This window comes from Numenius arquata, chromosome 4 (genome assembly GCF_964106895.1).
Source record: "Numenius arquata chromosome 4, bNumArq3.hap1.1, whole genome shotgun sequence".
Lineage (NCBI taxonomy): Eukaryota > Metazoa > Chordata > Aves > Charadriiformes > Scolopacidae > Numenius > Numenius arquata.
This window is the reverse complement of record NC_133579.1, coordinates 10713750-10727830: the sequence shown is the minus strand read 5'-3', so window position 1 is coordinate 10727830 and position 14081 is coordinate 10713750. Positions and strand designations below refer to the sequence as shown.

The window sequence follows — 14081 nt, the reverse complement described above, 5'->3', positions numbered from 1 at the left end:
CAGGGAATTCAGATAGTAGCTAAATTCAGGTGGCCGTAAAAATTTAGATGACCATAAAATGCTGCTGTAATACGACTCGTGGTCATTTGGGAAGGATCACCCGGTCATGGGAGGTGCTGGGGAATGCTTTATAAGTCATAATGAAACAGATGTAATCATTTTGTTTATGCTCATAAAGTGCTTTGCTTTGTGGTAAAGGAAGTAAAGGAGATATTTCTCTGTTATCTTAAATACTGCAAGGGAAAATTAAATACAAGAAGTTGGGGTTTGTTTTTTATCTCTGTAATGGAGGTATGTTCTGGAAATCAGTCTTTTAACGTCTCTTATGATGAAATATTCCCCAGTGGGATCTGTCCTCACATGGATCTCATCTCAGTGACACAGATGAGGATGCTGCACTCATAATTTAAAGTAAATTAAGCCCAGACTTTTGACTGCTGGTAAATTGCCAGCACCGTGCTTGGTTGGACAAGCTTTGGTCACTGCTGTGCTACAGAATGCATTTCAGTTTCCTTTTGCACATTAAACCTTAATGCTCCTATCAAAAAATAATTTGATTGGAAAATTAGAAGTTGGCTGCTTGTTCCTTCCTAGAAAAAGGAACTAAAACTGAAGGGATTTATCCATTTCTTCAGAACAAAAAGAAGGAGCATTAGCATGCACTGATAAGGAAGAAAGTGTTCCTGCTAAAGAAACTTCTCTTTTTTTTTAAGTATTCAGGCACACCTAATAAAAAGGCACATAAGAAGCAAAATAGAACAGTCTGTTGTTATTTAACACGGCAAATACTGTTGAGATACAAATACAGTTAAGTTTTCTCTGGTAACTAAGCAACAGAAGAAAATACCACTTATCTGAATTGCTGTTTATTCTACTGTTTTTTAGCTCTGCAGTAGTGATTTTTATTCTCCACACCTCAAACACAGAAAGAACAACTGTTTATGGTACAGCTAAATTGTTTAATGTACTGTTTGATACAGGGGCAAATTAGGCATCAGAATAAATGTCTAGGACTGCTACAACTAGCCATTAATGACTCTTGATCTTCTCCCAAATGTTTCAGTAGATTATGTAACATAAGCAAATGTCCTCTACTGACTTAGGCAATTGTAATAAATATGGACTACATGAGGCATGAAATCAGAACATTTTCATTTTTCCAAAGAGTGAAAATGGCCTCTCATTCATGTGTATCATCCTAAGGACTTTTTAGATTAAGCATATGGCAGCAGTGTAGTCTTTGACACTTCTAAACTGCAGACTTTTTTTCTAGAGCTGTATATATTACCATCAGATGGATGGTTTCAGTAAGGTGAAAGTCTGTAGCAAGAAGTGCTCAGAGCCATAGCCAGACTGGACTTGCATATGGCTCCGTGCTTGCACACTGTCTAAACGAAAAGCAACTGAACGTAACACTTCCTAATCTCCAAAATCTCAATTTGTAGCTAAAGATTTGCAATACATCGTGTGGCTGGAAGAAAGGCGGCAAGGGCAAATGGCAAACTTTGGGATGGGAAGCCCAGAGGAGGTCAGAAGAGTGAAAGTTGTTGACTGAGCCAAACTATGCGCAGCAAGAACAGCCCAGTCCCACATACACGGGAACAACACGTCCACCAGCAACCAGGATTCGGTTTCTCTTTACTACAACCCTCAGCTGTCTGTACTAAAAACAATAGTGTCTGTGAAACATAATGGAGCAGCTTCTGAAATAATTTGGTAGGGAGAAGTAATGGGCGCAAATGACAGGCAGCTACTATGAAGTGAACTGGGTAAAAACCCAAGCTCTGTGAAATCACTGCCAAAAGCCTCTTCAGTTTCATTGATGCCAGGATATCCACTGAAGGCCTTTTATAAAAGAATAGATGAACTGTAGTCAGGTTGGAAACCTTCAGCCCAGATGCCAGTGGCATCTCAGCTCTCTCTTCCAGAATATCTGACTCTGAGAATCATAGAATCATTCAGGTTGGAAAAGACTCTTGGGATCATCGAGTCCAACCATCAACCCTACTCTACAAAGTTCTCCCCTACACCGTATCCCCCAACACCACATCTAAATTACTCTTAAACACATTCAGGGATGGTGACTCAACCACCTCCCTGGGCAGCCTGTTCCAGTGTCTGACCACTCTTTCTGTGAAGAATTGTTTCCTAATGTCCAGTCTAAACCTACCCTGTTGCAGCTTGAAGTCATTCCCTCTCATTCTATCACTAATTATCTGTGAGAAGAGACCAGCACCAACCTCTCTACAATGTCCTTTCAAGTAGTTGTAGGGAGTGATGAGGTCTCCCCTCAGCCTCCTCTTCCTCAAACTAAACAGTCCCAGCTCCCTCAGTCGCTCTTCATAAGATTTATTCTCCAGGCCCTTCACCAGATTCGTTGTCCTCCTCTGCACCCGCTCCAGCACCTCGATATCTCAATCGCCTCCCATTTGGAAATTATTCTGGGAGCCTGGTTGCCTACCTTGTACTGGAGCAGGAACTAAGGAGAAGGTTTTTTTATCCACAAATTCAGGACAGAATATCACATTCCTAAGAATAAGGGAGAAAGGAGTGAGATTTTTCTGCGCAAGAGAAAAAGGCAACTCATCCCCATCGTGAGTTTATGAAATTTCACCTGGATTTGAGTCTGCTGAGTCAAAGCTATACCTTGCTCCTGCGGGAAGGTGTTAGGTTGGTCAGCTGCCAATTCCTGGGGAGTGAACCCTGTGAGATTATTTATATTCATCCCAGTAAATCAATTAATGTTTGTAAAGCACTTTAAACTTGAAAAGCACTCCTATAAATATTTGGTATTATCATATAATTACACTACCAGATCTCAATTAAATGCACAATTGGCCATGCTTTAATCATGTAATTGAAGTGTCATGAGAAGTATTTCAAATATAGGTGAATCAGTCTGTGCTGACCATCCTCAAGACTGGTCTGTAAGCCTGGAATGAAATGAGGACTCTTGATTTTGGAAACTCTGGAGACCTACTGTCTGATCAGAATTAATATCTCTTTCCCTCGTACAGAAATACATTTTTTCCACAACTACAAATATAGGTAATTTTTTGCCTCTATTTGTCTTGCACCTTCAACATTTCTTGTGGGCAGCGCAAGAGCTAACCTGCTTTTCTGTTTGTTTGACTTTCTTTTAAACTTTACTGCCTTCCCTTATTAATATAATGGAAAAAAGAATGTCACTTGTGATGTTGTCTCAGATTTATATCCTTCAGGGTTATGCTTTATTAGTGGTCCATATACTGTGCTGTGTGATGTACTGAAATAAATTAAAACAATTAAATGCTGAAGCATCTCCCTTTCCTCCAGAGGGTAAAAAAGACATTAAGCCTCAAATAATGATATATATGTTGCCATCTGACTACCAGCAATATAGGAAGTATCGCTTCCTACTCCATTGTCTTCATTCTGAATAGTAAGCTTGTTTATATCAGCGTTGACAACCCAAGCCATGGTCTGGCTTTAAAAAAAGAAACCCAAAAGAGTAATTTAAAAATAGTAAGATTTGATATCGCTTTTTCATAGTACATTTTACAGTCTTCTAACTTTAAAAACTTTAGGAAACTCAGTTACCTCTAAGCTTTTCTCCACAAATATGAGAGCTATGAAATTGTGAAAGGTATTTTTGGGGTGGAGTTTTTTGTTTGGTGTTTTGTTTTTTTTTTTTTACTTTTCTAATGAAATCAGAAACTTTAATGGACTATCCTAATTTATTAGATGAAGTAGTTACTTTACTAGATGGCAGTAATGTTACCATGCTTACCATTCATAGAATCATAGAATCATAGAATGGTTTGGGTCGGAAGGGACCTTGAAGATCATGGAGTTCCAACCCCCCTGCCATGGGCAGGGACACCTCCCACTAGAGCAGGTTGCTCAAAGCCCCATCCAGCCTGGCCTTGAACACTTCCAGGGATGGGGCATCCACAAGTTCTCTGGGAACTGGTTCCGGTGTCTCACCACCCTCAGAGTAAAGAATTTCTTCCTAATATCTAATCTAAATCTCCCCTCTTTCAGTTTAAAACCCTTCTTTTTTACCTTCTTCCCCTGGTGCTCTAACATTCACTTCTTCACTCCTTATAATTTCTTTTCATGTCAATTAAATGCTCTATGGGGAAATGGATAGGCAGTTTTTATATATTTGTACAGCACCTGCACAAGACTGTAGTTGCAATCACAGCCAAAATAATAACATTTACATCTTCTCTTTCATGTTCATTGGCATCAGTTTACCCTACAATGAACCTAAGGTATTTTCCAATGCAGAGCTGTTATTACTTCTTATTATCTTTCTGGAATAACTGTATGTAAGAGCCACAATGTAGGCTCACAGAAAAATGTGAGTTTCCACCAAAATGATACCAAAAGACCAAAATATAAAAACTTTTCAGGGCAGGAACTACCTCTGAGTGTTTCTGCATAGCATTTTCTGACAATAGGACTCCGGTGAGGCTGTCTAAGATGCAATTACATAATGCATATATATATATATATATATATAAAAAATGGAATGTGTCATTACTGCGGTGTTAAGCTATATTTGGAAACCACAACAAGAAAAGCATTTCCCCTCATTTTTAAATTTTTTTTTTTTATTTCACCATGGGGAAAAAATGTCTTTGATATATGAAGCATTTTATAAGACCATCTTTTTATTTTATTAACTGCTAATTTGCACACCTAACGCCAATTGGTGGTGCAATTAATTGTGGATGCAAATGAGAACGTTTAGCTGTCTAATCACCTGATTGTGCCTATAAATCAGTGACAGTAATTATGTGTGTAAATGCTCATTTCAGTCTGCAATTAATTTGGCAAAAATTGATAGGACAGAAAAAAATACCACCCTAGGCTGAAATTTGGTCCCCAGTGTGTAAGAAGAGAAAGTACCTTCCTTCTCTGCCTCTTGTGTCTAAATTGCAGAGAGCTAAGTAGACAAAGAACAATGATTCTCCAGTCCCCAATAACTCACTGCCAGTGTTTCACAATAAAGTGCAATGGGAGAGGAAATATTTCCATAAGGGTTCATTAATCACAACACATTTGCCATGCACAACCACTCTACAGAGCAGGTAAAGAACCCTAGGGGATGTTGCCTGGCACAGCATGTCATTTTCATAATAGGAAAAGTATTTTTTTTGCACAAATGCTGTAGAGCTGAAGTTGCAGATGGCTCCATTGGCAGAGCTAAAGCCTCCTGGCACAAGCCTCAGCAGCCAAAGCTACTTTATGTATTTATAGCAAGGGTTAGTCATATCTCACAAGAAGGACGCTGAAGATGCTCTCTGCCCACTGTGTGTGCAAGATTCCCAGGTGTGCCCCTTGGGAGGGCATGTGAGGCAGGCCAAACAAACCCCACCCAAAAACCAAACTGCAGAAGGAAATCCAAGTCTTACCTGTCCCCGTTGTGCAGCAGGACACTAATGAGAGGTCTAGGAGCAATTAAACTGACTGTGACTGAGAACCTGAGGGTCCAACAGACCCCATCAGCAGAACTATGCAGCAAAAGATGCCTTTCCAGCTCAGCGACTTCTTTCAGATCTGGGCAGCAGGCCATTTCCCCGAGGGCATCGGAGAGCCCCTGTTATCCCATCAGACTCTGACCCATCTAGACCTGCTCAGTGCTTTGTATGAGAGGCAGAGTTGGTGTCTTGTTTACTGTACCTCTGTGGTCTCAGCCTCTGAGTGGTTCATTGCTGCTTCACTCCCACGTGGGACTTCGACAAAATTCAAAGCCACCTGGTGTGATTTTAATTTAAATGTGAATTTAATGTGTTTTCCTTTTATATTGCTATGATGTGCACTGTCAAGAGAAATGCTGCAGGCTCAGATCTGGCCTCTCAGCTGTTTTTCTGTACTACTCCCTGGTTTGTTTTGATGCACGTTGCTGAGTAAAGCTGTTGCTCTGCAGTGGCTTGTGCGTTGGGTACAGGGGTTCGTTGTGTACCAGCACGGTGGTCGTTCTTTGAGAAGGCAACTGAGTCTTCGGCTCTTCTGCCAGTCAGAGCCCACAAATCTTCTCATCAGCAGAAGATATCACCAGAGTGACAAGGGAACAGAAGAGGCATGAAGGGTTGCATGCCGTCTATATATAAAGAAGTTCCACAATTCACCGTGCTCCACCAGTTACGAAAAGGGTTTTAAGACAAGGACTTGTGAAAAGGAGGAGGAATACTGAAGTGTTTTATCTTAACCAATTAAAATGTTTAAAATTTATTAAAATTTTTCCTTGTTAGAAAATATAATCTCACTGGACAAAAAAAAAAAGTGTTGTGAAAACATATTAAAATGATCATAAGGAAGTGCTTTCAGGACCAGGGTGTGAAAAATACATTAAGAAAAGGAGAAACAGAGATCCACATCAGTTAGTAGCCCAACAGGGCACTCCGGTAGGACACAAGACACCCTGATGCAAGACAGTGTCTTAATCTCCAGAATTTGTCATTAAGTGCGACTGTTTTTTTTCAGGCAGGCTTAGTTAGTTTTGAACTAAATTTGTAGGAGCGAGGTGGGAGCCTAGACTTTCTGACACAGAATAACAGAGAGCAGATTAGAAAAACAGAGCAGATCAGAGGCCACCCAGAGTGGCCGTTGTGTTGTGACACAGGTGTGTCATGGGAGACAGCTACAAGCTGTGCAAGGGTCACAAAAAGCGTCTCAGCAGCCAGATGGCTTGGCCACCAGAAGACATTCCTTGCTTTCTAAAGCCACTCATTACTCCTGCACCCACTGACAGCTATTTAATCGGCCCATCACCAGGTGGTGTTCTCCCAGCTTGCACAGGCCACCAGAACTGACATGTGCTTTCTGACCATCACTTCTTTCATCTGCTGGTTACTATTTGCCAGCAGCAGCCTGTTGGGCTCCTGGCTCCTGCTGCTTCTTACTCTGCTGCTGCTGCACGGGAGCTAGCGTAGTGAGTCACCTCGAATCACCAAGGGAACTCGCAGCCAGATCTCCGCTCCGCCTAAAATAGGAACTCACAGCTAGATCTTCTCTCCTCCTAAAATAATCAAACTATGAGAAAAAGCACTATGTATTTGGCAGTATCCGAGACGGGTGGAAAAGCAGGACAATGAGCTCAGCCATAGCAGGACCCCAGGCTAAGACCGTCCGAGGCTTGCAGTGAAGGTGGTCTTCCAAGTCCACATAGAGCCACACAGGAAGGAGATCAGTTCTTTGCAGGTTCCAAGTAGAGAACATTGCAGAACCAGCTTTTTCCCCTCATCATTTGAAAAAACCTCTGAGGGAGGCCATATAATCAGCACATCCCCCTTGTATTTCAATTCAGAAAACTGGGTCCTTGAAAGGAATAGTGTTTAACAAATATGACAATCCTAAGCTTTTAAAATGGTTTTAAGAAGGCAAGTCTTGTCTTCAGTTTAGTTCACTCTTATCATATCAACTATTATAAATTGCAGTATGGTATTCCTTTTAAAAAAATGTTCATTATTTTGAAGCACATTGAAAAAATGAATGGTTATTTTCAAGCAGAAGTGTTACCTGTAAAATCTCATTCTGCATTTCTATAACCTCTCCCTTTTATTTCTAGGTATTTCCACACAATATACTTGGGTATCCGGAGTCGACAGAGTGGAGAGAATGACAGATGGCGGTTTTATTGGAAAATGGTGTATGAGTATGCAGATGTGAGTATGCTGCATTTGCTAGCCACGTTTCTGGAAAGTGCACCACAGCTGGTCCTGCAGCTCTGTATTGTTGTACAGACTCGCACACTCCAGGCTCTCCAAGGTAGGGGTTCATTTAATCTATTTGTTTTTTATCATTTTAGGAAGATGTAATTTCTATACATACGTTTTTATCCTTCTTTCAAACTGCTGTGTGCCTTGTACTCCTGGCAGAAGAGCCGATCTTGCCTGCTAGCTGCTATTAAGCTGTTAACAATGACTATGTCAAGAAAGCCTGTGCTGTTGGAGCTTTTTTAGCCTTTCGTATTGGCCCTGGGTTGTGGGTAGGATTTATAATGTTTTTCTTTCTGCATGTCCTTGTAATAGAAGAGCTCTTCTGATTATCCACTGGGCCAATGTGAAAATTGCATCAATCAAACTATTGCTCTTCTCCCTATGCTTCTTTCTGTGAATGTTCAAAACCCTCCAAACTGCAGTAATAAGGTTCATATGGTATTATGCAAAACAGAAAACAGCACAGCAGAAAGCAGTTATTCTGTGAAGAAAATGCCAGTGTCTATGGAATACATGTCCATCAGTTCTCAGCCACGTTTATCTGAAATAAAACAAGTCAGCTTGTGAGCATTACAACAAAACTCATTCCTTCAAGCTCTGGGTTTCCTTCTAAGGTTGACGCTTTCAGCAAGCATGATTACTTCTTTAAAATGGTAAATGCATGCGTATGCCCTGCCACAGGGTTTTGTCAGTCAGCGATACAGATGAAAGAATATCTCCTTCTCTACTGCTCTTTTGATGCTACTTTTGGCTACCTGGCAGCTTTCCTTTTGTATTGCACCATTGTTTTGCCTTATGGCTGCACCTGGGCAGAAATCACTAGCCTGGGAATGAGGCGAATGAGAACTTGGGATCCAGAAGGTGACACAAATGACACGAGGCAGTGAGGAGTGAAGGGAGGAGGGGAGGAAGAGAGGAGGGGCAGAGGGAAGAAGGAAATGCATTTGTTTTTTGGAAACAACTCATGTGCTTGCCACTGTACAAGATAAAACTGACAGCGCAGCACCTTGCTCCAAGAAGCTCTGGGTCTAGTTAGCTTATTATGAGTAACATGCAGTGAGACTGATGGGGTGAAAAAGGGCTTGGAACAAAGCGGGTAACCTTCATCCTGGGCAGTTTCCTGTGGATAAATCAGAGGCTTTTCATTTACTTCCCGTTTGAACCGATGTCTAATAACAGCTGTCCTCCTTCCTGTGTTTTTTGGTTTTGTTTCTTTAGATCTAAAACTCTGTCACCTTAAGGGGAAAAGAAAGCCAAGTTTCTATTTTAATTAGTTGGTGCTCTGCACAAGGAAGGGTGCCTAAGCACTTCCTACAGCTGTTTCTCAAAATGATGCTGCCCCACACCAACCAGTCCAAACTATTATCATTCAGAAGAAGGTGTTATCACTTCAAGAAGCTTTGTCCCCCCAGAAAAAAAGAGTCCAGAGAGAGGCTTAGGAGAAGAACAGAGCCAGAATACTGTATGGTCAGCTGTAATTTATCTATCTTCATAAACTATTAATACAGAAGGCCTCTTGTCCTCATTTTAGTGCAATAAAAGATCTGTCTATGAGAAATGTGGCTGGAGAGTAGGCACTAAGCCTGTGATATACTCTGCAAGTGGTTGTTAATTAGAGAAAACGTGAAATACTTCAATTTAAAAGGCAAAAATGGTTCCTGAAGCCTGCAATCAGCTCTGTGAATTCTATGTATCAGAAACCAGAAAGGAATAAAACTATAATTATGGATTTCAGCTGAGAAGGCTGAAAATATTTATGGATCCTCTCTTCCCCCATTTTCTTCCATCTTCCAAAGAGAAAAGGCTCCATTGAAAAAAACTAAGAAAATTAAAGAAGGTTGTAGCATTTTCTTAAACAGGAGTACCATTATATTCTCCTGATAAAAGCTACTATGTTTTAGTACGTTGCCAGCTGTGAAAATCCTTTTTTTGCTCTCTCTCCTTTTTTAAAGAAATGTTAAGGATAATCCATTGCACTATAGTATGGTAGATTTGCTGTGAGGCTGCATAGGGAGAGCATAATTTCTCTCAGTGGTATCAGGCTGCAACTGGGTGTTTTAAAAGGCCTGGCCATAAAGTATATGCTTCAGCTAACTGTCCACTCACTGAGCCTGTTATAGAGATTTCTAACGTGGATCAATAAACAGAGTGTTTGATTGATTTTCTTTGTTTAGAGAATGATACTTGTTTTTTATTATTGTTCATTTAGTTCTCTGTCCCGCGGGACAGAGTTATCATGACAATTGATAAGTGCCATCGCTGGCCCACGTTCTTAAAAGGATACTTCCATCACAAACCACAAATTTGGCATGGGAAATGAATGATACTGGAAACGTTTTGGTGTACAAGCAGGGTATTTCTAATATCAAGCCATTAACAACCTCAAGAAAAACTGTTAAATATCTTATTTAGGAAATTGGATATTTTCCTTACCAAATGGACCAAAATAGGATCATTCCCAACAGGAGAATGCTGTCAGTATGAATGAAGATTCCCAATTTTGTAATGCGCTTTGGCTGGGTGTAGATTATTTCCTATTTCCGTGCTTAAGCCCTGCTAATCAAGGTAAGAAATACATACAGGCATGTACATACGTCTTTATGGAGATCAAGAAAAATATTGCGCAATGTCTGCAAAACCTTCCCTCTCAGTGTTCCATACACTGCAGAGAGGGCCACTGCAAAACCCCTGAGGATGCACCACAAGGAGCCTTTAGCACTTGCCTGGGCTCCCCAAGCATGAATTAAAAAAATGCAATGCAGATGGTGTACGGCTCTAGCCTGACTGCTGCAGCAGGACATTGCTTATGTGAGAGGCCACACACAGTCATTATGGAGTGGCATCTCCCTTCTCTGTTGGCACCCAGAGAAATGTGAGTATTGATAAAATAATATCTAAATTATTATCTAAAAATCTGATTTTTCTTTAAGATTTCATCAAAACTGGCACAATTAAAGGTGATGATCTTTCTTATTCTGCCTACAACCAGCAGCCAGGTCCCTCCCAGAGTGGAAGGAGTGAAACGGCTTATAGGGGAAGCTGATGGTTTCTCAGGGCTAATTCCTCAAGAAGACAAACAACTTCAATATGATGCTGGACTAAGCTGGAGCTGTGCTAACCCCTCTATTACCTCCACCTTTTCCACCCTGGTGGTTGAGTTTGAAGAAACATCTACTCTTTAGAAGAAATATGTGCCTTGAAAATAAGTAATTTCTCAGTCTTTTCCTCATGGGAGTCCATTTCCTTTCCTTTCTCTTCATGTGCTCTGAGCAAAGCACTCCTGCAGCAACTTCTCCACTGAGCCAGCAGCACCTCCAAACTGCATTGCTTTTTTTCTTTTTTTGCCTTTTAAAAAAAAAAAAAAATTCTCCTCTCCCTTAGTTTCTCTGTAGGAAAGTCACCTCCTAAGCAGCTTCATGGTGAGAGTCACTAGCTTCACCAGTCCTACCCTTGGTGGGAACTATAGGAGGAATGGGGCAGCTCTGCATGTGGGGGGAACAATGGCAGAAAGTCTGCTGAAACAACTGATGCTCATCCTACATCCATCTGTTTGCATAAGGGCATATTATATGTGGACAGAAGTGTCTGAACCACCTACAGGTGAGCTGGTTCAGCTACCAGAAACAGTCTAACAGCAATACCCTAGGGGCCAGGGTGGGGAGCTGATCTCAGTGTCAACCTACATGCACCAACTGCCTAAAACTCCTTGTGGACCTGCACCCCTCACCCTGTATTTTCAGTTCTGATCCCAAGGCTCTGCAACCAGCTCGTGCACTGGATCTACCCCTGAGACACAGGGAACTGAAATACTAGAGTTGAAAGTGTTTGGATTATTGGATTACCCCAATAAATTCAGAAGGCTGCAAGTTATTCCCTTAAAAATGCCTCCACCCTTCAAGCCATTTATCAGAGAAGCAGTAGTTTCACAGACTTTGCCATAAAAGCAAACTCTTCCATGATAAACTGCCATAGGCTAAATATTAGGCAGATTTGCTGACACGGTAAGATCAGTCTAAAGGCTAAGAGACTCTCTTCCTTGGTCGGGTCTCTGGACATCCAACATTATGTTGGCCGTCCAACATTATTGGCCGCATCTCACCACGTTTGCTCTGCTGTCTCGACAGGCCTTGGGACTGACAAAGTGATAGACAGACCTGCACTGGCAAGTTGGCTCAGCGGGGTTATTCCGCAGTCACTTGAAGCCAACTTACCTGCAGGCTGCCCCTGAAAATATTTGATTTAATCATGGAATTTCCTGCCAGCACCTCACCCAAAGCTGCGTGCTCCCATCACGTCACTGGCATTCCTGTGGCTGCACGCGGGGTCCCTTGCACACTTTTATTTTCTTCATTGCTCACTTGGTCGAGGTTCAGCAGGATCTAGCTGTACTCCCCAGGGCAAGGGGGTGTCACACAACGGGTGGTGCCAGCCCTGGGGAGGCTGGGGGAACACAGCATCGGTCAGGGCTGTCCTTTTCTGTGGCACCTCGGTTTGGAGTCACGCCCAGGGACTGGAAGTCATGCCTTGGCACTCTCCTTTTACTTCCTTCAATTTTCCCACTATGCCGTTTGATTTTAGAAAGACTCCTCATCTTAAAATTAGCAAAAACCAGCAAGCAAAAAATCCTGCTGATCATCTGATTGGAAAGAGGCTCCGATCCGTCAGCGTACAGTTACTGTTGTCTTACTCAAGGGCATGGTGTTCTAGCTGCTCCTAGATGAGCAGATAGACAAGATTACTCCCTGGATTTACCACAGATTTCATTATTTATGCTGTATTAATTAACACATTGTTTAAATTATAGATTAGCTTCTCATTCCTGTTTACTGCATATTATGCTGGCTAGTTAGCGCTTGACATTTTTTTCTTCATCAGCCCCTGGGGATTTGTTCTGGCTTCTCCATATAGTCCTGTTAATCAAAGTCTCTATCAAAGTTTAATCAAAGTCTAATCAAAGTTTATATCATATAAAGCTGCAGTTCTTAATATAGACTGATGGCAGAGCAGAAGCAAAATGAGAAGTTCAGAACAATTTATAAATTCATCAAGTTTCATTGAAGTCACCACACTCCCATAGAGCTGCTGGATTCTGCTGAAACTGCATTTCCACCAGATCTCCCTCACCGACCATTTTCCCATTTTCTACCAGCTCTGTTAGGAAGCTCCTGCAGTCTTCATATGCTGACACCACAGCCAGCGTACAAAAGTTCATAGTGCCACCAAGCATTGCTCTCCAGTCCTCCTAGTCCAAACAAATTGCTGTTCCTGCCTGAGCTGAACAAGAAGTTCAGAGTCTTTCTCGCAGTTTGTGACATGATCCTAACTTTATCTGTCAGAAGGAAATTAAGTGTTAGCTAGTTCATTAAAAAATCCTCTGGCAAAGCTCATCCTCATGCATCAGGAATTCAAACTCTTTTCATATCAGTGCAATAAACTGAAATTCATTTAAGTCTTTACAATTTTTTTTGCGAGGACAACGCTATGCTTTTACATGGCTTTTCTTTTTTTGTGACCTTCACAGCACTTCTCTATTGCTCTTTAAAGGACTGCCTAAATTTGCACTGCTCTTTAAATAAAAAAAAAAAATAAAAAAATAATAATAAAAAAGAATTCTGATGTAAAATCTTCTACAATTCAATGGATATTTGTATGGAAATAAGGTGCAGCACTTCAGTTCTGGGCAAGCTGCCACTGCTTTCCTCTGTGCTGTCAAGGTTCTGCACCACTGCAGTCCAGCACCCGGGCTTTCCAGAGAGAAAGAAAAGCAGAGCAAACAATAGTCACAGATTCTGCCTGCAACTTGGCGAAAAAGATTTTCAGTGACAAGGATGAACAAATATGATGTACTATGAAGTAAATGTGTCTTCTGCAAAATGACTTTGCACATTTTAAAATGCTATCTTGCACTCATTAGGACAGAGCCATCATATTAGCACACCCTTGCTTCTGATAGGACAGAAGAGGACTTCCTGAAGGCAATCATGTCATATAATCCATTTCATACCCTGATTACAATCTTAAAACCAGTTATACCCTTTGTATCTAATATGCCAGTTGGAAGTTTAATTCTCTGATTGATAGAGACCTGCTGCTGCTGTCCTGCCTTTTTAATTTCATCAGCAGTGTGTCCCTATTTATTCTTGTGCTATCCCTGTTTTTTCACTTGTTCCCTAAGGAAATGATTTTCCTGTGACTATGTAGTCCATTTCTGTCCTTCAGTCCTGACTTTTAAGGACTTCTGATCCATTGCACTATTTCAATCAAATATAAAAGAACAGCCAACAACTCAAAGATAATTATGTTTCTTTAAGTGTTGTGAAAAAAGCAGCCAAGTAAGAGGGAAAAAAAAGACAAATGAGAGCCCCCACTAAA

General features: G+C 41.2%; 1 protein-coding gene across 1 annotated transcript in view; it reads left to right on the top strand.

Annotated features, from left to right (window-relative positions):
• The window catches only part of XKR4 (XK related 4), a 231007-nt gene that overhangs the window by 137285 nt on the left and 79641 nt on the right, over positions 1 to 14081 (top strand). The window contains exon 2 of the mRNA XM_074146525.1: positions 7559 to 7758. Coding sequence (XP_074002626.1) covers positions 7559 to 7758 — 200 coding nt within the window. The remainder of the gene's footprint in view (positions 1 to 7558; positions 7759 to 14081) is intronic.